Genomic DNA, 27,404 nt, shown 5'->3' with positions numbered 1-27,404 from the left:
TGATTTCAGTGATTCGTCATCAATCGGCTGAAAAAGATTCTTCAGCAACAATGACAGTTTTATTTCATTAAATCAATTGAAAATGCTGAAAATGCACCAGTTACAGCTGCTCAAAGTGAATGTTTGCTGTATTTTTTTGTATATTTATGATAGAAAAGTGAATATTTCTTTAGTTTCGATGTATTTTTTTACGGATAAGTGAATATTTGCTCAATTTATGGTATATTTATAAAAGAAAAGTCAATACGTGCTGTTTTTTAAATGTATTTTATGATAGAAAACTAAATATTTGGTATATTTATGATTATAAAGCAAATATTTGTTGAATTTATTGTATATTTGTGATAGAAATATGAATATTTGCTGTATTTTTCATGTATTTTATGAGGAGCAGTGAGTATTTCGAGGTTTTGGACCGTTCAGACAAAAGAAACAGGATAAATTTCAACTTGGGCAGAAGGACGGTGGGAAAAGAAAGTGTTTTATAAAATTATGACCCAGATACTGAAGATTATCCACAGTCCTCGCAGTGAGCAGGTTCATGTGGGAACTACTGTCTTTCTGTATCGCTCTACAAAAAGAAAGCGAGCATCTTCTCGTGGATGAGCGGCTGTCAGAAAGTACTGAAAACTGTCCTCTGACATCTTTAACCCTCCCGTTGGGTCCAGTATCATTAGATGTTCTGTTAACTGGGTCACTGGGTTTTCAGAGGCAGTTCCAGCCGCTGTGGTACCACTGCTGCCCGCACCGGCTGCAGGTCACAAAAGTCATGGCGTCCTCGTCGGGGCCGCCCCGCCTCACCCACGCCGGCAGGAACAGGGCCCCCCTGGACACCTGCGTCACCTCGCAGTCCGACCCCCCGCACCTTTCACAGCGGATCTTCTGCGTCCGTGTCCCCTCCACCCCTCGGGGCAGCTGCCTCTCGCTCACGCCGCGGGACGAGTACTCCTCCCTCAGCCGCCGCAGCTCGGCGCTCGCCATCTCCTCCGCCGACATCCGGGCGAAGGTCTCGGGGGCCAGCGAGCCACTCAGGAGGCCCCGACGGAGGTGTTTGTTCTTAGGGTTCCTCAAGTTGGCCACCTTGCTCCTCACACAGGCTTTGTACCTGATCTGGCTGCAGGTGTGGAGCTGGTGGATGTGCTGCTCGATGTTTTTAGCCAGCTCTGCCGCCTCGTCCTGGTCAGGAGGCTCGGGGCAGAGGGCGGCAAGGAGGAGCTGGACACATTTAGATCTGACAGAGGAGAAGCTGCAGGACGGAGATGAGCTCTCTGCAGGGGGAGGAGGAGTCTGGAGGCCATTTTGAGCCCCGTCTTCACACTTCACGCTGTCCTCCCTCCTGTCACACGGCGGCTCTGGATCAGCGTGGGAATCCCCCTGCTCAGAAACCCCGGGACCCTCCCTCTGACCTCGTCTATCTCTGCCGTACTCCCTCTTCCACTTCGACAGCAAGCCCTTTGCCGCCCTCTTCACGCCGTGGTCGGGGCAGGACTTCAGGAGCCTGTAGAGGACTCTGACGATGTCCGTCGTCTCCAGCTGCTCCGCTGTGACCCGCAGCTTAACGAGGTCACCGAGGAGGGTCGAGACGTCCCCGTAGCTCCTGTCTGCTGCGGATCTCTCTATCTGCACAGCACAGCGGACCACTTCTTTGGCATCCATGGTGCCTGCAGAAAGAGACGCGAGGTGCTTCAAGTGTGAAATCACACCAAGCTGTCTAATCTTTAAAGGATAAGTTCACCCAGAAGCTCACTGACAATGCTGATAGAAGGTCAGGTGAAGTTCTGCAGCCCACAAAATGTTTCTGGAGCCTCACAGGAAAAAAAAAATGTTGCAGCATTCGACATAATCCAAGTCTCTGAAAGCAACAAGATCGCAAACTGATTTTGAAAGACGTCGTTCACACCATTTTTTAGAGCAGGAATCACCGCCAGTGCTAATGCTCTTAGCTTCTGAGCTAAAGGAAAGATTTAAGTGTACGATGATGAATCCCAGAGACTTGGATTACACTCCATGATCTGCATGCAACTGTAATAAAAAATACGTTGTTTACACCATTTTTTCAAAGCCGAAAATCATCCCTGTAGCTGCTTCCACTTATCTTAGGAGCTACGGTGAAGAATTAGGCTTAAACATGGATGGAAATAGCATCTTTTCATTTCAATGTGGGATATGTGTGCTTCTGAAGATTTGGATTACACCCAACAAGCTGTATGGATCCATTTCTATATTGTTTTTACATTTTACTTTGGTTGTTTCTGAGAATGCTGCAGAGAAAATGACTGAATTTGAAATTTTAGGGTGAACTTATCCTTTAAAATCAAACCTGTCATCAGATGCAAACATACATACATACAGACGGTCACAAAAATCACATTCAAAGAAACTTAAATCCAATCTGATCACATATAATCTAATGTATGATTCAACTGAGAGTTTACATCTCTAACTGATGAGGATGTAGGTGTGAATTCACGACACAGCCTGCATCAACACACACATGCATCAACACACACATCCATCAACACACAACATCATGCATTAGTTAAACATTCATTAGCTACATGATTTATCCTGCCTTCGGAAACTGTCACCAGACAATCCTTTGTGTGTGTGTCTGTGTGTGTTTACCTGAGCTTCTTCATGTCCTGCAGTTACAAGCAGCAGCACAACACACGTCTACATGGGAGCAGCCATGTTGGATTTGTGTTCAGAGCAGGAAGCAGCCTGGACTCCTCTAGATGGAGCTGTAGCCTCACAGAACTGCAACACACAGTGTGATCAGGAAGGGTTTGGGTTAGTTTACTGCAAGCTTCCTCTTCAGGAACTAAGTGTTTCTGCGGTAGAGCAGAGTTTGATATGAATAACACCACTTTATTTCACCAAATGTTTGTTATTTTGACTTTTTTCTAAGGAGTGAACACTGATGCAGATTTTCAAATGTCTTCTAGTCGTCCTTGTAGATTGTTTGTGACGTGTTAAATATCTTATTGTGTCAAAAACACAAAGGCCTCGCAGTTTCCCTGTGATTCTGCAATTTGTCAAAGCACAGTAACTCTTCATCTCTTCATTATGTGAGATTTAAGTGAGTCCGTTTGGCTTTCCAGCTGATTCCCAGACTAACTTCCTGTTTATTTTCACAACTCTTTCCGTGCTATGACGATAAACACAAAGCTGGATGATAAACACAAAGCACCGAACGGTTTGAGGGTGCAGCGATTAAAGTGTTCAGTGAAGACACACTTTACTGAATGATCATTGGATGAATCTGTACGAGTACGACTTCATTTTACTTTTACTCTGACTGCCTGTCACACTCGATGAGGCCTCGCATGAGACGGATGTTTGTGTTGGACGTGCAGAAACATGCGTCCATAGTATACAGATAACCAAACGGCCTCCAGACAAGAATTCAGCAGTGAAAGGTATCTCACAACAGGATGAGGCAAGCCTTCTCAGCTGTTGTGCAATTACATGTTATTGGGGAAGAAGATGAATGAGCGTTGGAGGATAATTCTTGGTTTGCGGAGCCGAGACAAGAAACGGTTTCCGTGCTTCGGAAAAAAACCACCACAGTGGACGGACTAGCCTGCAGGTAGTTGTTATTGCATCCTCGGAGCCAATGAGGTTGTTTTGACATAATCACATACTTGTGAGAGTGACGTGCGCGGATGAAAATATAGAAGCTGTGGGCGGCTGACAAGTAACACAAACATTATCTGACTGGGCATCCAAGACGGTAATGTCGCTGAACATGGCAGCAGGATGAGTCCAGTTTAGGGGCCGTACAGAAGTATTACAGCGAGACGGGGGCAGAAAAAAAGGGTTTGTGTTTCCACTTTTTGAAAACGTGAAACCCTCCTTCGCTTTAACTCGACTGCAACTCAAAACAATGACCTTAAGCACACACTCAAGCCATCATTTGTAAAGTCAAACTATATTTAAGTGTGCTCTCCCAACTAACATCCACAATATGTCTTCCAATATCCTGGTGCAATATCACCAGATTAACCATCAATTGCTTGAAACTAGCTGCCATTAGCTATTTAGCTAAATTAGCCATGCAGCTAGCCATGCTAGCAGAGGAGATGGGATGGGACTAGCTGGTTAGCATGCTGCTAACTTCAGTAAACACTCTTTGACATAACACATAGATGCCACAACATGAGAATCGTTTATTGATTCACATCCTGTTGATGTTTTTACATATGGCAGCTGCTTGTCCAGCAAGGCAAAGATGACCCCGCCCCCCTGACCCGAACATGTGTCACTCCAACAGACTATTTCATTCAATATTTACGTCCATGGTGAGCATTATCGTCACATCTGTCATTTACTTTGTGATGGATTTGAGTCCGGCTTGTAATCTGTGTTACAACTGTCCCTTTGGCTCGGCTCCAGTAACTGTGGATGGAATAATCATAACTCAGACACAAACAGGGCCAGAATTACAGTTTTTAATATTATTTCAAGCCACATTTAATTGCAGCAAGCACACTCGAATTGAACATGTTATCATTCGCACACAAATGCCTCGATGACATAGAGATAGATGGTGCCATTGTGTAAGCCGAGCTATGACATCACCCTCTAAATCCTGCACTAAGAAATTAGCTTTTGAGATTCATGCAGCCGGTGGCCTGAGGGGAAATTGACACAGTGTCTCTTGGTTTAAAAGCTTCTGGGCTCTCAAGTCTTCAAACCACAGCTTTTAAAACCCCAAATGGAAGCTTGTAGGAGGCTTTTAGCAGCGTTAATGTTTAACTTATTTCCGAATGCGAGCGTGCTGGCTTAAGGAGTTTCTCTGCCGGAGAGAATCCGGGCAATTCAAAGTGCATCAAGTTTCTGTTTGTGTTCTCGTTATTGGCTGTTCAGTGGGATTTTGAGGGCTCAAAGATGTGTTGCTTCAATGTGTGTGTGTGTATGTGTGTGTGTGTGTGTGTGTGTGTGTGTGTGTGTTGAGATGGGTGGGGTCCAGCTGGGCCTTCACTGAACACATGTAGGATACAAAAAAAGGGAAAAATCCTCTCAGCTGTCGACACACCGCAGCAGACCCCCTGCCTTTTGTTTCCCCCCTCCTCCAACAACACATGACTGGAATTCCCGAAAACTCTCACAAGGCTCCTTGGGATCTTATCAAATAATTTCACTGCGGCCCGTCTGCTCCTTATCTGAGGGAATGGAATTTTACCAGCACGCCATCGCCGTGACGCCCGCTCGTCAAGAGGTGGCGCTCTCTGCACTGCGCTGGTTTCATTGGAGGCCGTATGAGGAAGTGGAGTCCTGCTGTATCACATCCTGCTTTTGTTGTCCCCGCCTCTTGTGCAGACCACGCCACACTTGACGGCGTGTACGCATGAGCACACACATACACACACACATACGAACACACAACCCCGCCCTTTGCTTGAGAAATCCAGAGGAGGGGGGCTTTCTTGTTAAAGTGATCAGCTTCTTCATGGACAGACATTCATGACAACATGGTAAGTCCCTGCAAGCCCCCCCCCCCCAACCCACCCCCCAACACACACAACACACACAACCTGAAAACCCCCCAACACACACATCAATACAGCACGTGTGCACGTCAAGCAGAACAAAAGAATTAAAGGTATTCTCACAAATGGTGAATCCTGAGCTATAAAATGCTACAATATGAAGGTTTTTAGCTTTAATTTTGTTCTATCAGTGCAAGATACAACCTAATTAGAGACTGTACACAAATTAATTGGGGTGGGGGGGCAGTGAAAAGAGGGAAGGTTATATCTTTTTGCTGAAGAAAAGGTAGGAAGGTGTTGCTTTTCTACTTTTTCTATCACCCCAAATTAATAATTTATAATTCGCCTGCAGGATTGAGGCAAAAAACAAACGACAAAAGGGATAAAATTGTCACAGATTTGTGTGCACCAATTAAATTTGACTATTTTTGCACAGATTTAACCAGCATGATACAATGTGCGGTAACACATAGCATTTTTTCCCCCCTGCTTACAGTGTTTATGCTAAGCTAAGCTAAACAGCTGCTGGCTATAGCTCCTCATTCACTGTAAACACATGAGAGTGAGGTGTCAATCTTCTTCGCTAACTCTCGGCGAGAACGTGAACAAGCTTATTTTGCAAAATGTCAAACAGCATTAATTATATTTTAGAGTTAAGAGGGTGTCGCTGTTTTCACGAGGGGTTCAGATTAGAATAAAATGTTAATAGCTCTAATTTCCTACGGCGCCTTATTGAAGTTCTATTGAATGCTTTTTATGATAAATGATGCTCACGGGGATTCTGTTTAGTTTTTAAGAGGTTCAGGATGGTGCAGCTGCTGCAAAAAGCACGTGCGAGAGGCTCGTGGCTTTCATGCTGCGAGAGCAAAATCAACCTACTTTATGTCTGTGCTTAATGCTCTTGACAGAGGGGGCCGCCTGGCTGCTCCCTGCCCATCACACCCACCCACCCTCCCACCCATCACGACCTTGAGGGTGATCACAGATGACTGGAGTGGACTTTTTTTTTTTTTCCCTTTCTCTTTGTGTTTTTCTTTTCTCTCTCTGTTTCTGCTGCAGGGTTCATCTCTGTTTTGACTGACGCTCAAAAACTGGGTTTCTATTTTCGGTGTTGTAAATTAGACAAAGCGTCAGATTCTCAACCTCGTTGCTCGTCAACAGTCTTGCACCTCCTCGGGCAGGAAGCGAGACTCCCCAAACACTGCGAGCGACTGTTATGTCTGCTCTGGTCGATTCACAGCGCTGTCCGTTGATGATAAAACTCTTGTCTGAGCCAGAAACAACGAGGAAGTAAAACTGATATCAGCCTCTTTGTGGAGGAATGAGTCAAAACGCACAATCATGAGACACAGACGCATTTTAATTGTTTGTGTTGTTGGCTTTTCTTTCAAGGGCCGATATTTCATAACGCCTCTGTTGATGTGATGCAACACTTCTCTTCTAAATAGTGGAAACAAGAGAAAGTTGCATCGTCCAGCTGGGTTTATTGTCATCTGACAGGCTCTGTTAACTCATACCAAAGGTCTGAAGCACACAAAGGAAGCATGACTATTGATTTTAATAGAAACATGACTTTGCTCTGAAGGACGTGGCGCACCAATCCTCTGTGGCTCCAGCCATATGCTCCCTCTGCTGCACAAATAATTATCCACATTGATTCATCACATTTGTTTTCCCGTGAAACCCCCCACTCACACACACACACACACACACACCAACTGGACACATGCACAGCCTTGTGGGAAATCCCTCTAACAGTGGGCCCTGGGTTGCGAATGACCACATCCTCCTACGGCGCTCGCAGTTGTGCAGCATCTACTCGACTAACGTTTGTAATGCGATCGCAGTGGAGGGGCGAGGCTGTGAGGTTGGTTCAGCTGTGATGAAGTGGCACCCAGTGACCCGGTGAGTATCACAGAGAACAGGCTTCGAAATGACCTCCGTAGTGCAAGGATTTATGGGTAAAAAAAAACAAAACATGCCCGATCACCTGTTTCTACTGGAATCGGTGAGTCAGGAGATGTTGAAAAAGATTACACACACAAAATACAGTGCAAAACATAGTCCAGTGTTTTTAATTTAATTTGCTACATACACTTGCATGATTAGTTTTATCATATCTAATCACAGTCGTATTCCGCCAAACAAATTGCATACAAAGGAAGAAAAAGAAATAAAAGATGAATAAAAGAGTTACTCCCAGGTATCTGTAATTAGAACCCAAACACTAAATCAGATGTTTCACGCAGGTTTCCTGCTTGTGAAAATTTGAATTCGAACATTACTTCCCTCCTCATACAGAGCTGTACCGCCACAAACCTTTTGCAGACACAGTTAAATATCTACGTATATGACGAGGTTTGAACAGGTGTGATAAAACACAGAAGATAAGAGGCTGAAAGAGGTTTTGTTTGGACGGGCCGCACCTTGTGTGTAAAGTATAACAGAGGGCTTTTTGTACGGTGTGACCTGTTTTAAACCATATCTCTCCCGTCAGGCCGATAAGAAGCAGCAGGATGTCTTTTTAGTTTTACTGGATTTGATTCTGTCGCTGCTGAACATGAGAAAGTCAGCTCAACTTGCGCACCGAACGGAGAGCACAGAGGCAGCGTGTACTGTCCTTTTGACATTTTTAGCCTGCAATCTCCCCCCTTCTCCCCCTCTCCTGTGGTAATTTCCGTTGGGTGATTGCGTCTGAATTCCAGATATCCCACAGTTAAGATTCATGGGCCTGCGGTGTGTCCGGACAGGACACTTCTTAACCCCTTCCACCTTTCATTCTTCTCCCCTCCTTCTTCTTTCCATCTTCTCTTTTTCCTTTATTTCCTGCCCCTCACCTTCCTTTACCTCCCCCCCCACACTCCTCGTCCACGTCACTGCTCCCCACATTCCTCCCCTCCCCTCCACACATCCTCCAGTTCCTCCCCCTCGGCGCCTGTCCTCTTCTTCAGCCGTCTGATGGATGCACGATTAGCAGCCCGGAGAATCAGAATCGGTTAGCCGCAGGGCTGACATACTGTATGAAAAAGAGAAGCTGAGGAGTGAGAAAAATGTGGGATGAGGTGTGTTTTCAGACTGCGGCAGAGCACGAGCCATGGGAATGCACACACACACACACACACACACACACACACGCTTTTACAGTAAGCATGTGTTCGTGCACACTGCTCACACCCGCTACCACAAATTCCTGCTTGGTCATGTGGCAAAGATATTAACTGCCAACTGAGCGCTGGAGTCACCGCATCTCCCTCATTCACCCTTTGACTAATCAATAGACACACACACACACGAACACACACTGTCTAGTTTAAACCATGAGATGAGAGAAAGCTGTGAACAGATCAAGTGTGAAAACTGGGTGCAGTCACACCGACAGTTTCTTTAGTTTGAACAAACTGAAAAATCTCTGCATGAGCTTCACAGCGTCAACAAATGATCAATCAGGGTTTAAACTAAGTCTGTGCATTTTGAAAGTAGAGGTATGACCAGTAGCCTAGCTAAAGTTAGCTAATGTTAGCAAACTTTTTGCCATGCTAGCTGCTACAGACGCATAAGATAGTTTAGACTCAAAGTACAGCTTCAAAGAGCTGCTAGTTGGCTGTTGGCCTGGTTGAAATCTCAGCACTGTCTCAACTGACTCAAATTTCAGATTTCAGGTGTTGTTATTGTACCTTTAAACCTGTACAAAATATAATACATCCTGTAGCAAGCTTGCCTCCAGCTAAACTGTAACACTAGAGCTTCACGGCTGTTAACTTTCTCAAATAGAGTTTCAGCCGCTGTAACCTGAACTAAGAAGGATCCTCACTAATTGTTCTGTAATTCAACTCTAATTTAAGGCTCAGGTGAACTCTTTTGATAAGCTACAGCTTCACTGAGCCAGTGCGGCTGTTAGTCTTGGACAAATCTCAGCAGCGACTCCTTCAAAGAGCCAAACATGAGATTCAGACTCTGGAATTAACCTGATGTGGATGCTTGCAAATTTTCAGTAATTTAGGTCAAATTCTATGTTCAGTTGCTGTAATTACATCTTCTTATATCAGTGCAAAATACACCTTACTGTAGCCATAAAACTGCATCACACGGTGTGATTAAATGAGTCAATTCTGCAGGGGAGAGGTCAAGCAAACTGCGTTAGACGTGCTTTAAACACACCCTGAAATCACACACATCTGATGAGTGGCTGTCTGAAGGCTGCTGATCTGCTCCAGTCACATTACTCCTGCAAATAGTTGACCTCTGGACTGCAGGACGTGTGGAATCTGCAGCTAGTCGGCCACACAAACACCTGAATTTCAGTCCCTTTCTCTGCGGCTCCGTTCGGAGGATGAAGGCCGATCTTACAAAGAGGTCTGCATGATGAAACACACATGTACACACTCGCGGGTCATGCTCTTTTCATTCCCCCCAGCTTTGAACCGGTGTCCTTTGTTACTCGGTTGATCTGAGGTAAACCACAGCGCTGCATCTCACTTCCTCACTTTCCGCCACCACATAGCATTTGTCTCATTTCAGAAAAGGGGAAACGCACACACACAAACACACACACACACACACACAATGTGCTGGCAAGCACAGAGGAAGCAACACATAACAGGGAAATGGAGTTGTGTGTAGTCTAGCACTGAAACTTGATAGTTTGTTTTACCTAAACCACTGCTAGCGAGGCTCGAATGCTAAAAACAAACTGAGTAAGAAACTTGACATTGATATGAGACCTGATAACGTTCATTTGCATTGATGACAAGTGATATAATTTCATCAAATGTGCAGGAAAAGGCTGAAAACTTGACTTATTCCAAACTTTTAATAGTCCTGCTAACATCATTAGCACCTCGTGCACCAAACATCCTCGCAGTGTTTTTTAAAAAAAGTACTCAGAAATTATACTTGCATGAGGAAAAGTAAAGATATCATTTCCAAATATTACTTTGGTAAAAGTGAAAGTCACCCATAAGAACAGAATAAAGTATCTGATATTCACTGTATTTAAATATAATATAGTAAAAGTAAATTATACACATATTTGCATGTAATGTGCAAAGTCACTAGTAACTCAAGTAATTACAAGTAAGTAATTACAAAACACTTCCCCCGCATTTCATTTCATCACATGCCAGTGTTCTTAACCTGGAGAGTAACTGAGTACTTTTACTGGAATACTGCATCCCTGTTATGGAACTTTATACTTCTACTCCACTACATGATATCTAAGTACGGTACTTGAGTAAATGTAGTTGGTTACATCCCATCATTCTGACCTTTTAAGCATCGAAGCTGAAACAAATATATCGTTTAACCTCTGTAGGAGCCAGCAGTGACGTCAGATGTTGAGAATTAGTAAATGACCATTTTAGGCCATCTTGTTTCTTCTGAAGCAGCTCGCAGACTCTCTGTGCGTTAATTGTTTGTGCTCTGATACCGACAGTCGGGGGAACAGAGCAGCTGTGGCCGGGGGTGAAGAAAAAGAAAAAAGGGGGGGAAATTTTTCTCCGTGTAGCGCGAGGGGTTCACGATCTCACTCTGGCTGCCTCGACTGTAGTTACATAACAAGAGAACATGTGAGAAGGAAAAAAAGAGGGGAAAGATAAATGAGCGAGAGAGAAAAAAAGGGGGAGGAGGGACGGATGATGTCATGCGTTTCATAGTAAGAGCAGGGGATCGAGTCAGCAGGGCAAACACACAAACATCACACTTTGTTTTTTTTTTTTCTTTCATTCTTTCATTCTTTGAGTGAGAGCGAGCAACGACGCAGACCCCTCAGATTACAGCAGATGTGGCAAACCGGCCTTATTTGGCATCCTGGGGGAGGAGAAGAGGAAGGAAAGGGGACGACGAGGGCCAAAATTCCACATCGGGTTTTTATCAAAGCGAGACTGATGTGGAGTCAGCAGCGGCGGCGGCCTCTAAACCTCGGCCTGCCTGCTCACAAAGCCTGAATAATAATATCTGGAGGTGTCCAGGTCAGCCATGTTGAGGCCTGGAGTCTGTCTCTCAAGTAAACACAGATAGATCCCAGCTTGATCATGAGCTTTTTATTGCACTCCTGACAAGACGAAAGGGGGAATGAGGGTTTCCATCGGCAAAAAAGTCGCCTCTCGGCCCGTGTGGGGCTTCCTTTGTGTGTCGCTGACTCGGTGTGGCGACCTCCGAGCACAAACAGTTCGCTTTGACACATAAAGACACATTCAGCCACTCGCATCTGACAAAACAACCAACAGGAAACAGAACAGACACCTCCTTGTCTGCGCTCCGCTCAGAAATAGCCGCCCCCGCTGTTATCAAGCCCGGGTCGCACTTCCTGCCTTTTTCTGCTGTTTGAATTCCACGCAAGGGATTCTGGGTAAAGACGCAGGCGCCGCCCCCTCATCCCCTGCATGCCCCCCCCCGCATCGCCCACCTCTTCTGCAGGCAGCAGGAAGTCAGCGCTCCCACTTCCTCCTCGGCGAGAGCGAATGCAGAAGTGGTGCTGGTTGAGGGGGCAGAAAGGTCGCTCTCAGTTCTCCATCTGAGGCTCCTCGTCGTGCGCGTCCTCCCTGTTATCACCCGTGAACCCGGTTTGTTGTCTCCCGTAGAGAACTTGCAACACTTTAAGTCAACACAACAACCTTTGCAGTGACGTTTATAACACCCGAAACATCCGTGGCAGCATTTAGCCTTTGGTACGGTCAACAGCTGTGATGAGAAATCCATCCAAAAGGAGGTTAAGGTACCAAATTCTGCACTTCTGCAAGAGTCCAGACTGCGAAACAGATAAGATACAACAAACACCTCTTGAGCAATAAGGTGCCGTGAAAAGGGAAGTCAGTGAAGCGGAGGAATTATGAGGCCTGTCAAAGAAAAACTAGTTGCACAGGCAGACTAAACAGTAACTCATGTGACTCCCACGGTGCACTGAGCTGAGATGGTTCAACCATCTATCCATTATTTACAAGAGCCTAGCCAAGCTTATAACAGGCCAGAGTTGAGCAACATCCTGGCCACGTCACCAGTGTGTTCAACACCTCCAGTTGACCTGATCTGCATGTTTTTAGATGTTGTTAGAGGCCTTTAAAATATCCTAACTTGGACAAATTGCTGGTTTTAATCTGATTCAGCATTTGGAGAACCTGACGTCACGCTGCAGTTGACACTCATGTAAGCCAGCGATCAGACTGGAAGACCTGAGATCATGGACCAAACGATGACACTCTCCTGCAGATGATCTCCCGCTTGCTTCATTATTCATGGTTCTGGATCTAACTTGCAGTTTCCTTCGATTCGCGTCCATTTCTTTGAACTCTCAGACAGGAAGTGGAGTAAAGTGTTCTTCCTCTTCCTGTATTTTGTTGTTGAGAGGTAGGGAATGTGATTCTGGAGAAAGACACCTGACTGTGGAGTCACTCCGGGGTCGTCAAATACAGAATGCCGACCCAAAGCATCTGCACAATCTTGGAATGAGACCCAACAATCAGCTATCAGCATAACCCAACCTTTAGCCCTCATAGCTCACAGGATGTAACATAATACGACTTTACTTGATACATTGGGAAACTACCCACCATCAAACGCCAAAAAAGTCACCTGGTCACCTTTCCGGCAACCCTGGTCTAAGTATTTGTCTCTGGGGTCGAGCAGCGAACTCTTTGAGCACGAGCCAGTTAAATCCAAACAACCACAGCTCGGATCAAGCAGGGATTTTTTTTTTTTTGCGATTGGCTTCATATTAAACGAGCAGCGGCACTGAAACCACCTGGATTGTTAATACGCCCACGCGCCGACAACAAAGAGGATGACAGATGACTGTGAAAACTGCAGCAACACATTCGGAGGTGTATTTTTGTACATTTGTCCGGAGTTTTAAAACATTAGATTTACGGAGGAGAACGCAGCGATACGGCGTTATAATGAGCTGCTTTCTCCATTTTTCCTCCCTGAAAAACACAAAAGTCGAGCGCTGCCGGGCGACATTTCAGGCCGGAGCTTCTGTCCTCGCCTTAATAAACACACCATCCCTCCCACATTCCTGAAACAATGACTGCTCTCAGTACCAAAAACAGAGGTTCTTCAGCTCAGGGACGTGTGGTGAAGCGGGAGGAGGGGGGAGAAAAAAAAATCCCTCTTGATGTGGTAACATATTGTCCTTTGCAATGGGAAGGTTATCTGGCCGGTTTCAGTGTAACAGAGGAAGGGACGGCCCACATTCTTCAGCGCTGACCTCATGCCCGAAAAAAAACATTTTACCTGCTTGCTCGAAAAACGTAGAGCTTGGGTTTGTGGTTGCAGCACATGCCTTCTGTCATCGCTGCTTCTCGTTTGTCATTCCTCGACAGGGAATTATTGGAATTTTCAGCCACAATCTCTCCCACAATTTCAAAATGGTCACATTAAACAATAAAAAGCGTGCGAAAGACCAGAGTTCCCCTTTTTGTGCAAACACTGAAGCACATAACCACATATTTAACAGCGCTTCTAGTTTCTGAGAGCTATGTGAAGAAGAAGAAGAAGAAGAAATGTGTCATTAATTATTCCTCACTTCTTCCTCTTTCTCTTCCCCTGCACCTCCGAGCTCAAAGGATCCGTTCGATCCGCAGAGATAAGAGGCCAGATTGGGGAAAGAAAAAAAAATTCCTGCACAGGAAAAATGGGAGCATGTTCACTTGTGTCCAAATATGGCTGCGTGCTGGCAACCGGCAAGCAGCGAAAAAATGAGGTAAGAGCGACAGATTTGTGTGTGTGTGCGTGTGTTCGTCCTGAAAGGAAAACTCGCCCACGCTGTGAAAACAACAGAGCCGACCTCTGACCTCAGGTGGGGTCCCGACGCGATGACACGTCTAACAGTGTACAGGCGCCGGTGAGTCTTCTACCTGCAGCACAAAGATGCCCTCACACTTATTTATCTGGCCTGTCCAGGGGGAAAAATCTCATGCATATTCATCCTTCTCCCTCTTACTTTACCTGCCATGGTCAATTCATCACCCATCTATGTGCGCACACACACACACATTCACAGAATGAACAACAAAGGCCGCTAATGAGCAGGAATGCCCACAGATCAGTGAAACAGCACGACAGCTGTCGCAGCAGGGGGCCCCCCTCATTGGTCGGCTGTTGTCCACAGCCAACGGTGGCCCCCCAATCAGACAATGGCACGCCCGGCTTTTCCCGCCACGGGTGTGTTAATACTGTACAGAGACGGACTGGAGAAAAGAACAACGGGGAAAATGTAGCTGGGGGGCGGCAGGAGAGGAAGAAGAAACACTTTCTCCTATTTTCGCCTGATTACTTCTGCTGTTTAACGTTACATGAATCCAGACGAGGGACAGTTGAGGAGCATTATCAATGGAAGGGCATGAAGTAGAGAGTGACAGCACACTTCCTATCTCAAGATCAAAAAGTTGCACATTGCAGTTTTAGAGGCTGCTTCCTTCCGTGGTGCCATTAGGACCGTTTCGTTTGACTCGAGTGGAAGCAAACTCGATTAAGCTGATGTCTTACGATTGGGTTATTTTTAAATCAGGGGCCTTGTAGAACATCTGCTGTAGAAAACAAATCCTGTCTTGTTAAGTAATTTCTGTCTAAACTGAGGCTTTAAACACTTTTCTTAAAGGATAACAACACCCTCAAAATCACCTAGTGTTGCATTAACGTTACTCTCCGTTGGTCCTTAATATCTTTAACTCTGAATACTACTTCTACCACTGCAGGAGAATAAATATTTTTTGTGTTTGACTTGTGTTGTAGCCTTTCTAATGTTGCTAACTAATGCTAATGTTTCCAAAAGCTATGATTGAAAGGCCCAAACTGTGGCTATCGTTAGCCAGAGTTGCTGCTTTTTATACCCAGCACTTCTCAACATATGACTTTTCTGTTTTTCTTGTCAGGATACACATGTATAGCATAAACTACACGTTTCCCCTATTGCATTTGATATCAACTATAAGCAACTGAAGCCACATATCAAACATTTGGGAGGATCCTTCATAGTTAGTGGAAGCCAACAAACAAGGTTAACTCGTCTCCACCAAAAACAAAGGATGCTAGTTAGCTAAATTTGCTAACGTGAGTGCTAATATCAATAGAGTGAAGATAATATAGCGCAACTTTGTGTTCGAGCCTTTCTTAGGCTTGCTAACATTGCTAACGGTCGCTAATGCTAACATTTCCAGCAGCTAGGGTTGAATCTCCTCTCAATAAGACAACACATTCAACTCTCTGTCTGTTACATCACAGTTAGTTTTGAACAAAAAGGGTATTTTATCCACAATATACCATGCCAACATCTGATCCACAGCCACAAAACATGACCTAATGGAATAAAAGTGTTTACAACCTCTCTGAAAATGAAGTCAAATGGCATTTAGATGTAGGAAAATAAGCCATACACTAACTGCCTCTCTGCCAACAGCATGTAAACACATTCAAAGATTTAGTGTTTAGTGAGAGCAGGCTGGAAAATGGGGCTCGAATTCATTCATATTAAACAACTTTACTGCTGCGATCCCCCCGCTGTATAATAAACACAAGTGTTACGTTCCACATTCTGTCCCACTGCACATGCCCAGTTGCCTCGCCTAGGAGTCCACGAAACACACTCGTCATTCACAACATCCCAAACATCCAGAGATTTATACGTCACTGTTAATTCACATACAGTGTGTGCGATGACATAAGTGGAGCAGAAGCGGTTACAGTAATTCCCATCTGCCGCAGCGGCTCGGTCTAATGTCTGAGGAATGCACAACGGGAGACATTTGGCTCAGGGAGGAGGAATGTTCGCAATTATGGCTGGTCCGGGTGGATGAGGTTTAAGTGTGTGTGTGTGTGTGTGTGTGTGTGTGTGTGTGTAATAGGGTTGAAAGGCTGATGGACAAAAGAAAGAAAAATGTGTCTTGAGGGACAATGGCGATGTCTAGTTCAAGATCTCTTCAAAAACAAAATAATGGTTTGGTGTGTGTGTGTGTGTGTGTGTGTGCATGTGTGTGTGTGTGTGCGTGTGTGTGTGCACCCACATCCAAAAACCACTCCTCCACAAATTCGTCTGCCTCCACTGTGCCGCGCTAGATGGATGCAGGGATTACATAAGATGAGGTCTGATTGGCTGCTTCTAAGCATGACAACTGGACCGGGGCTACACAGATGCATCCCTGTGGATTATGGGTAATATTGGAAAGTTGCATTAAGGGACAGACCGGTTTGTCTGTCCGACCGCTTTCTCTCTGAGTCCTCCGGCTCTATGGATATTATTAATACTCTATATATTAATACAGCAGCAGAGAAAAAACAGTGAGATGTGATGTGTATTTATGCAGCAGCTTTCAAAATAAAAGTCTGTCAGTGTTTAAGGGATAGAACAATAAACTGATGAGCGATGGAGCAGATTATATAAGATTGCATAAGAGCATTTATTTTAAAAAGCCATTGTCATAGTAGAAAGAGGTTCAGCGCGGTCGAGTTTCATGAGCACCTGCAGCCTAATAGTTGGACGCTGTTGTTAAACCCGTGACGTTAAAGTCAAACTTCAACTTCAACCTCACTTTGCTTTTGCACGTACTTGTGGACGCAGTGTTCAGCTGACTGAAGTCTGACAAAGTCCAAGTCTAAACTGAGGGACATTCCCCAACTTCTTCAAAGAGCCAACATGGCGTTCGACTGTTATCGACTGAAGCCGTCGACTTTTCATTCATGTTTCATTCGTTTTCCCAACATTCACATTTAGAAGACATACAGTAAACACTCATTTTCTGGCCTCTCATCTTGACAGCTCACACAGCTGGATGTTGAGCCTCCTGACAGGCGACAGGTCACACCCACTCTTTACATTACGAGGAATGTCTGACTTGTCTGAGCCTGAGACAGACGGGAAGATAACGCGCCCTTTTTTACGTTGAGTGATGGCGGCAGGTCTGTGCACGTTCGCCCCGTATCTCACAACGTAAAGGACCGACACCCACAAACGCAACACAAGCTGAGAATCCAAACACACTCTCTCTCCCTCCCCTGGCTCTGAAAGCAAATCAGTGGATCAGCTAGTTTGAGTCGCCGCCATCGATTTTTTTTTTTTTCCCTCGAGCCATCTGCTCGCTCCTGGCCCATGGCGAGCATCGCCATGACAACGCAGTGTTGATAAAATGGAGGAGAGTCTTATTTAAAGTCTGCAATCTGTTCATGTGGTGCGGTTAATTCTCCGCCCCGCTTCCTTTTTGTGTTTATTAAAAATGGCCCGACAGAGATGAGCCGTTATCCCATGGATCAACATTTTCATAACGGAGGAGAACTCGCTGCTGTCGGGAAACATCAACCCGCCTGTACTCATGGATTTTAAGAATTTCTATTAATGGTTTTGAAGGAGCTGAAGGCATGAAACTCACCGAAAATACCCTCAAAATGACACCGAGTTAACTTTACACCCAGCTGGGATTCTTCTCCACCAGTTCTCAGTATCATTTCAGAGTTAGAGGAAGTTTACAGAGCGGTTTTGGAGACGTACAAACAAACAGAGCGTCCCCGCTGCTGCTCCAGTTCCCATGAAAACAGGTTGCTTTGCCTTTGTGCGCGAGGAGATCCTCTTTCCTCTGACCTTTTGTCTCGCCTTCGTTTTAAAACACGAGTTTTCAATTCCTCAAGGGTTCGTCTACTCCCACTCGCGGACTGCGGCTTTATCTAAAGATTATGACCCTTTCTCCATAATTCAATTGTGTTGAATGAGGAGGGAAAAAAGTGTCACAATGAAGGTATTTTGAAGGAAATCGCCATCACAATACAGCACATACTGTACACGGAGACTTAGGACATATCTCGTGTTAAGTTATAGGATACTGTGTTTGTATTGGAACCGCAGACGTGAATTGCAGGGTGAAGTTTGTTGCCTGTTTCAGGACTCAATAGGCAGATCTAATAGCGGGGCTTCAGCACTGTCATTTGTATTTAATTACAGACTGTATATTTAAAACTGGGAAGAGGAGATATAAATACTGAGGCTGCCCAGACTGAACGCTTTAAAAGTTTCTTGTTAAGACCTGCAGAGACTCAACTCAAACACTAAGGCCTGTAAAAAAAAAAGAGGACGTGACAGTTACAAGCTAATCCGTTTTATAGGTTTTAGTACCTTGTAATTGAGATGGTTTGGACATCCAGGGTTGTTTTTCTTCTTCATAATATCATTTCCATTTTCAGCCTTCACACAGGCAGCTGTCAGACAGTTAGCTTAGCATAATGACAAAAAACAGTGAGAAGAAGCTCGCGTGTCATTATCTGGTATCTATCTTTTCATCAGACTCTCAAAAAGAAAGCGAATTTTCCTAAATATCAGAGGTTTTTTTTAATTATCTAATTTTTTTTTGAATTTTTTTTTACTAGCTGACTTGTCTTTTAAATATTTGTGTTTTTGTACATATTCTACACTACGTAAACGTAAAAACTTAGCTTTTTTTGGTGTCAGTAGGTTGCTTTGTGCTATTTTTGGACACAGTGGAGCAACATATTTACCCCGTTAACAGTGTTTGTTCTAAGCTTAAGTTTTCCCTGCTAGCTTCATACTTTAATCAGATGGAGCTGGCGTCAATCTTTTCATCAGACATCCCAAAATGTCAGAAATGTTTTGTTTCGAGGGGTTTTTGATTTGACTTATTTCAATATACTTCAACCTGGCGCCCTCATAAGGTTTGATTAGCCGGCTAGTTTTTAAAAGCTTCAGCCACGAGACATGTTGCATGATCAAACCAACTATATCATGACAATAACTGAGTTGTACAAGTGCTGGTGAACTTGTTTTATAGCTTTACTAGTGTCTGGTCCCTATGCTACACTGAAGCTAACGCCTCCTGGCTGCTTCATTTTGAGCTTCTCATTTATGTCTCAGCCTCTTTCCCAAGATTAAAATCCCTTTAATGTTAAACTTAACTCCAGTAATTTCACAGTAGCTCCTCTTGAATTGGATTTTTTTCTACTTCTTTGTGTCCTTTTGCTTGAGGACTACCTGCTAACTCAGCAGACGTTTCAGTGAGTGACGGCGTCAGAGAAATGATTAAAATATAGGTGAATCGTGTCAACCTCAGCTCCGACAGGCAGGAAGCAGAGAGGATTGGAATGTATGTCCCCGAGGTACTTCAAGCCCCATCTTTGTGACTGTCTTGTCTGTCTGTCTGTCTGTCATGGGTTATATAAGATGCAGCCTGAGGGCCCACACACACACACACACACACACACACACACGCTGCATGAGTCTGACAGGACCTGCGCGTCTATCTGAAGAATCTGGCAACACTCGGCTCTATCTGATCAGCATCTTGTCAGGGTAGATTAGTGAGTGTGTGAATGTGTTTGTGTGTGTTTTTCTTTGACAGTCTGGTGGGTGCTGGGAGAGCTGGTGCCAGTTAGGACACATGCCTATTCTTGATTATGTTCTGTAATTGTGCGCCAGGTGTAATTTGGCTAATGTCAGCACAATAGAATCGCACTGTACAACAAACTCTGCAGTGCAGTGACACTTTTTCCTTCAGCTTTAAGGACGAGGTTTAGCTGCCATGCTGCATGGAAACATCAACGTTACGCTCTTAAGCCCACACTAAATCTTCTTACACATGAAAGCATCCGAACATGCTCCAACATGTCCCTTCCTTTGACAGCAAAAGTAAGCCGTCGCTGTGCTGAGACCTTCCCCACATGCAGCCTTACTGTAGCTAGGAGCAGCAGTTGTCCTATTTATCGGCACCGCGGCCGGCCTCGCAGCCCAACTGAGCCATTTCACCCCTCTGGCAAACGGAGGCCGAGCGCGGCCGGGCCCTGATATGTCATGGATGTGTGAATGAGAGAATCCATTTAGCAGGGCTGTTCTCATCACTGTGCAAATTGATTAGCTTCCAGTGGCTACGGGTTGTCTATGGGGCGATGTGTCCGGTGGTTTGCAGGGAATGCGAGAGGCAGCCAGTTGCTAACATTAGCCTATTGTTATCAAATCAGATGCTGACAGAGTGATAGAGAAACAGCATTGTGGGCAGACATGAGGTTTGACTTAACCACTATCTAATCTCATCACACTGTTAGCTCGGTGGAATGTAAATGTGATGCAAAAAGCCCTGATTTACCTTTTGAGTTTGACTATGACCACTTAAGCTTGATGCTGTTTAAAAACTTGCTCTCGCACTTGTGTGCAATTACTGTCACAGTATCAGCGCTCTTACCGAGCTGTTTACCATTGTTCCTTCAGCGGGACGCGACTTCAAAGACAGTGTCTTCAAGCTCTGGATTGTTTCGACCACTTTGTTTGGTTTAAGTCTTCTTAAGTACTTAACTGAACATGGCAGGTAAATACGTCAAGATTCAGAAGTATTCGACAAGCCTGGTTTTGCCCACAGGGTGCAAAAGTTCAGGTACAGTAAGATTGTAGCAGGATTTGACTTGACGTTCCCATGTCGGATTACGTAGATGGATCGAGATGCAGATGAAGTATGAACACATTATCTGGCACACTGCTTGCACGTCCGCTTCCTTTCACAAAAAAAGAACCAGCCCAAGAACACTGGAGCTACTTCTAAATCTATACACACAAACCGGATCCAACTCCAGAAGCTGTATCCGGGCCAGAACCATCTAATTCTGCGCCTTCAGTGCCAGAACACGACTGAAATCGGCCTGCTGGACGTTCAGATGGACAAACAGTCACAAAAGCGGCATGTTGTTTCAAATATCGGCGAGGTGATGAAAAACAATCCAATAATCCTGGATTGAGCCAAAATAAATCCATGAGTTTGATGCGTAATCTGACATCAAAACACTGCACAGCAGCTTGTGATAATATTAGACTATTACAACACATTGCGTTATGAAGTCATTGGCGAACGTAGTGCTTTGCTAGCTGACACCTCACTGTGATGCAAAAAGTTATCCAGGTTCACCCTTTCTCTGGACGTCCCACTGTGTTGTTCTCCAGTTAATCAAATCAAATCACTGTAATCAGCCTTCTTTGGTTCTCCATTCTCTATGCTCGACTCAAACTGTTGGACCTGTGTGGAAGGTTATTTCCTGCTTTTCTTGTGATTCCACTGTTGGTTTATGAGCTATAGTTCCCCCAGTAAACACATCAACCTGTTCAGCATCCATCAGTGTCTTCCGCTGCCGTCTCAGGGTCACTCATGTTTACTGGAGAAACTACAGCTGGCAATCTGCTGTGTTTCACCACACATCAACACCAGACTAGCTCACTATGTTCCTGGCTAACTAATTCAACCAGCTTGCAAGAAAGTTAGCCAGGAACTTCGCTGTATTTAGAAGTGCGACACACCTGAGCAAGCAAAACGTGTCTTTAAAGAAACAATGCACAATCATTTAGTCTGGATCTACGAGTATAATGCCAAACAATAGAAAAATACAGTGCTTGACTCATACCCAAAGCTGAACTCTAAACCCAACTAAGCTGCAAAAGCAAATGTTTAAGATGACAAGATGATGAAAGGACCTCACACAGTCTAAGAAACTCCACAGGGAGTCAGCGACACATATCCATCCTCACACACTCTGTCAGCAGTCTGTAGCTGTGTGAAACCCATCCAACTCCACCGGGCACCGTGTTCTGTAGCTCCTCGGGCTACGAGTGCTCTTGTGTTTTGGAAGATTTGTTATGGAAAGCGAAAAGCGGTGATCGAGGGTGGGCTCATTTCTGGGAAGTGACCCTGCTGTGACCTCTGCGGAGGAGAGAGCAGGGGGAGGGTGGACGAAGCAGGAGAGGAGGATTCTTTGGGATTGTGGCAGCCTTCTTTCTCCCCGCCCCGATTTTTCTCTCCCTCTGTTTTCTCATGTTAATCCTCCGCTATTTTGTCTCAGATTTCTCATCGCAGCCGAGGGCCAAATAATGTTTATAACAAGCTGCAGTGTGAAGAAAAACTCCCTCTAAACCGAGTGAAAACAATGGGGATATTGAGTCGGGATCCTCTCAGCTGGCTCTCGTCGGTGAATATTTTTGGCCGCGGGAGCAGAGCGCATATTTTTCAGCTTCATTCAGCTGCTTTTATTAGAGTGAAACAATTATCATAGGAATGTTTTATCTGGAGAAAATGAGTTTCTCTGCGCTTACCTGTGGGCCTTAAATCAGCCTCGAGGAGTCACCCCTCGGTGATTTGTTTTGCCAACACGGTCGGGGCGCTCCAGCTCACGGCTGACATTCCCTCCTCTCCCACATCAGATACTCCAGCCTACATCCAGCGACGTCTGCGCTACATCAGAACGCTAATCTCTTGGGCCAAAACCTCACTTTTCTCCCCCCCATGCCAATCCAAACATTTACATTCTGATGAGCAAGTTCTGGGAGCAAGTTTCACAAGATGAAGCCTGAAGGTTTTTTATTTCCCTTCGTCCTGGACGTGGCTCACCCATCCATGCCAAAGCCGAAAATCATTTCAGAGCCGGTTCCTGCCCGAGGCTTCGACAGGTGCTTTTATTTGTGGTTAAAGGTGGTTACCTCTTTTTTTTTATCGAGTGGTTTTGGTTTTGGTTATGATGCGACCTGATTTGTGAGTTCAAGTGTCAAACAGTGGCGCTACCTGATCTCCACGCAGATAATAAAGACCTGGCTGCGGCTGTTTAAACGTGCTGACGTCATGATAATTGCACTAAACTCAGAGAAAGATTTGTCTTAATTCCACCATGCTGCGACAATCCCTACAACAACAACAACGGCGTGCCAAAGCGTGCCCGCCGAGGCTCCCCATACTGCACACTCACTGCACACAGGCACTGACGCCATTGTTGTTGTTGTTGTGCCCGTCTTGGCGGCGTGCCTACGTCGGGGCTCAGGGAGTTTTTTTCGGGGACAAATGGGGCATGAGGAACAAAAAAAAAAAGAAAGGGGGGTGTGGGTGGCGTTTGGAGCGCAGCCCACGGTGCCAGAGCAGGTCATGTGCCAGTTCTGCAGACAAAGAGGGCGAGTCGGTGCTCAACTGGGCCGCAGTCCAGTCGAACTCGGATTGGGGGGCGGGGGGGCGAGGGAATGTAGGCACACGTCTGACTAAAGCCTTTATGTTCGGAGGGGGCCTCAACGGACAAAAAAGACACAGGGACCGGCTGTCTCCCCATGCAAAGACGGAGGGGCACTCGGGCATCTGGGATTCTATTCACCCAGCAACGGCCACGAATGTTTGAAGCGAGCGTGGTCGTGGGGGAATTACGGCAGCTTGCGGGAAGTCCTTCTTGCTGATTTACAGTACGAGCAGAGCAGAATTAGCACACATGCTTAAAAATATCTCTGCAAAACCACACAGATCCTCTTTAGTCCTCACTGGTAACCTCGTCACAATCGCGTCTCTCTGGCTTGTTTTTCGTGGGAACCGTCTCCCGCTACAAACGACCCATCTGCCCACAAAACCGCCATAACTCATTAACCAAGACCTCAGAACAACCCGGTGTCACCTTTGATACCCGGATGAAGGAAACTTGGCAGAAAAGAGCTGAGCAGCTGAGCCAAAAACTTCTGCACCAAAAACAGGAAGAGCAATCACCTCCTTGACTTCCTCCCCACAGCAGAAGCGGCCAGGTTTTGTTTTGGAGGACAGAACGTGCAGCACCATAACTGGTGACTGCACACAAAAAGTAGAAGTACTTGTACTACACCGTTGTGGCAAACATCAGACTTTTACCAACAAAATATCTTAACACCATATCTTTACTTCTGCTAAGCATGATTCCTGAGTACTTTTTACAACACCAAGTAGACATGGACTCCTTTAACAATGGAGATTACCACTGTATGTACACCCAAAGTAAATCAGGGTCTCGTTATCTTTATTGATTGGGTGTTGACCCAGATTGATAACAGGCTATCAGTGAGTCATAGCCTGGGAATATTATTTGCTTTGGAAGCGCAGCAATAATTGGTGATTGTGTTGTGTTTCTTACTGAACAAATCAATAAATCACGGACCTTTAACAGGCACCGCGGCACGACACGGTACAACCAACACGTTCCCGGTGGTAACTGGGGGTTAAGTTAGACCGCGGCGCGCACTTAGCAAACAGCAGGCTGCACATTTTGCATGCAAAGCGAACGAGTTTACACCTTAGTTACCCTCCACAGGCCCCTAATGAGGGAGCGTTAAAGCTCTCCTGATGAAAACATCAGCGGAGATACATTTACTGTGCAGCAGCGGCGGGCTGAACATCACTCTGGCTGCATACCCATGATGATCTTGCATGTCCGTTGCCATGGAGACAGCATATAGACCCACTGTGACTTCAGCCACAAATGACGGCGCCATCATTTTGAGTTCCGCCAAAACGAACGTATTCGTGAAACTTTAAAGACGCCGTGAATCATGCCGATGTGATTCGACTTCCTCCTCATCGCTGCGCCAGAATTCATCCAGCAGGGCACATTTATTAAATCCTGTGACATTTTAAAAATAAGAGGTGAAACTGCTTTTTTTTTCTCCGCTGTTTCAAATGTCAAACAAACTAATTCTGAAACTTCACGACTCAAAGCAGCAAACACGGTGATTGCTGATAAAGTGTGAGAGGAAGTCAAGTGCAGCAAGACTTCCCTTTTTTTTTGCAAACACAAAAGGCCATATTCTTAAAAAAAACAGAGCATGCTGGGACATTCAGGAGGCCGAGGAAGCTGAGCAGATCTTGGCGCCGACCAGAGCTCAGTCCTCCGCATGGGGTGAAAAGAAAAAAAAAAACCCTGAGGATCCTGACATGGACTAAGACAAGAGAAGAAAGAATTTATTTGCAGTGTTGCGGGTTTGGGCTCAACTCATGACCCCTCGCTGGACGAAAAGTGCCTCTGACAAATCACGATCAGCAATAAGTGAGGGGTTTGGTTGCTGAGACGGGGAAAAAAAAATCTACTCCAAATGCAATTTTGCAAACTACTGCTATGATCACAAATCTCGTAGTCAGTTGATCCCTCTTGGGAAATTGGATTCACTCGCTGCCAACCGCAGCGGGTTCAAAGGTCGGGCTCAGCCATCCAGGAGATTTGGAGAGACTCAACAACTTTCTCAAGGCACACAGGGCCTGAACACCAACACACTCCTCTTCCACACAGCTCAAAGCAGGATAACTACCTTTTAAATGCTTCCTGTGCTTCAAAAATCCAATTAATAAGGCCCTTATTCCGTTATGGTGCGATGTGACAATGGGTGACATTCATAACATCCCTGTAACTGCGCTAACATTTGTGTTCTGCCACAATGAGCCATCTCAATAACAGAATTCACTTCCTTTAGACAAAACAACACGCGGTCCAGGATTCCTCGGATGCCAGGAGGGAATGGTAAGTGGAGGTTTTGTTTTTGTACACATCTGTTTCGACGTCCTTGACTCCATGAGCGGGTGACCTGGAGCCCGAGCCAAATCTAAACCAGGAACGCCACTTCTGCTGCTGTTCGACAAAATAGGAACTAAAACTCTTGATTTCGAAGAAATCATCAAGCTGTTTTTTTTTTTTTCTTTTCAAGACTTTTTGGAATTTATTTGCATTGTGATAGTGAGGAAATGAATGTGCCTTTTCACGGGTGTGTAATTCAATTTATGGTAACAATGTTATGCAGAGTCCACAGTCAGAGGGGTTTGCTTCTAAAAACAAGCAAATTCCGACGTGATTATCCAACCTGCCGAGGGAGAGAGTGAGCCTTGAGATCAATGGCGTCATTATATTTCTATGCACGTCCCCGAGCGTCCTGTCCTCAGATATAAAAAGCCTCCATAAATCTCAGGATGAGGCAGAACTTTCCGCTAATGAGGGGAAAATCAGCCAATTCTCGCTTTTTAAGATCTCTTGGCATTCGAGGGAGAGTGTGTGTGGATCCGTGGGCATTAATGCAGGTGTGTGTGTGTGTGTGTGTAATAATCTATTTCAGTCTCAGCCATCAGACCACACATAAAAAGTGGGGTGTTAATAATGCATTCCGCTCAGGTATGACACATTTACGTCAATCGCTGAACCCAAATGTCTGTAATCACGACTGCCTTCACCGAATATCGAGGCCAGCCTCTCCAGCGACCAGGCCTGCATTTATATGCTTTCTTGCTGAGTTTGATTAGAAGATTGACACCACTCTCATGTCTGTATGCCAACTGTGAAGCTACAGCTAGGAGATGGTTCTCTTAGCCTGATAGAAAAAAAAATGGGGAAGTAGCGAGCATGGCTGTGTAGAAATGTTAAAGGAAAATCTGCAGATTAGCGCTTCTAAAAATGACATGATGACACGTTACATCTCATTTGTTTGTGTGTGTTGTGAATTTCTGGACTAGACAGTATGTATCACTAGCTGCTCTATTATCTATCTGTTATCTCACAGCGTAGCTCCAGTGTCTGTCTTATTTACAGTGCTGATATGGAGGTTTATGGGCTGTAGTTTCCCAGGTAAACACACCCACCTCTTCAGCCTCCTTCCTGGTCTTCGCTGCTCCTCCCGGGGTCACTCGTCCTCTGGTGCCACTCCTTACTGCCAGAGACACAAACACAACCCGTTAACATCAGATAACCACTGAGCACACAGTTAAGAAATAGCATGGTAGCTAATTCATTCTCTCATTTGTGGTTGAAAAACGTGACGGACGCGTTCAGCACAGAGCACCATGCTTACAGTCTTCATGCTACAGCTAAGCTTCCCCAAATTCTGGTAATTAACTGGGGATTTGACAACAGGGATTAATTAGTCCTCACAGAGCTTATTTGCTTTCAAGGCCCAGGAATAGCTGTCTGCTAAATATGAGGCTATAGCTGGTGACAGTTAGCTTAGCATAGCATGAAGACTGGAAATTGGGTAAACAGCCAGCCTGGCTCTGGGCATTTTTACACTTCAACATGATTGAACCAGATATATGTTGTGTATAGCCTATTAAATAATATAATTTTTTGCATATCGACAATAAGTTTTGATTTGTTTGTTTTGCGTTTATGGCTCCCGACCTCTGGGACGATGGCGGGAGTCCA

The 27,404-nt window shown here is 45.2% G+C and overlaps 1 protein-coding gene across 1 annotated transcript; it reads right to left on the bottom strand.

Annotated features, from left to right (window-relative positions):
- LOC119014971 (transcription elongation factor A N-terminal and central domain-containing protein) lies at positions 1–26,860 on the bottom strand. The gene is made up of 3 exons (XM_037090444.1): positions 26,846–26,860; positions 2,626–2,757; positions 1–1,661 (listed from the first exon to the last, which is right to left on the bottom strand). The coding sequence occupies exon 3, from the start codon at positions 1,654–1,656 to the stop codon at positions 706–708; it is 951 nt and encodes a 316-aa protein (XP_036946339.1). The 5' UTR covers positions 1,657–1,661; positions 2,626–2,757; positions 26,846–26,860; the 3' UTR covers positions 1–705.
- Positions 26,861–27,404: the final 544 nt, after the last annotated feature.

Source organism: Acanthopagrus latus, chromosome 24, assembly GCF_904848185.1.
Source record: "Acanthopagrus latus isolate v.2019 chromosome 24, fAcaLat1.1, whole genome shotgun sequence".
In the NCBI taxonomy this organism is placed as follows: domain Eukaryota; kingdom Metazoa; phylum Chordata; class Actinopteri; order Spariformes; family Sparidae; genus Acanthopagrus; species Acanthopagrus latus.
This window is presented reverse-complemented; position numbering and strand designations above follow the sequence as displayed.

What these genes read in the sequence shown, in the direction of transcription:
- LOC119014971 (XM_037090444.1), bottom strand. Translation starts at nt 1,656, where the DNA reads ATGGATGCCAAAGAAGTGGTCCGCTGTGCTGTGCAGATAGAGAGATCC.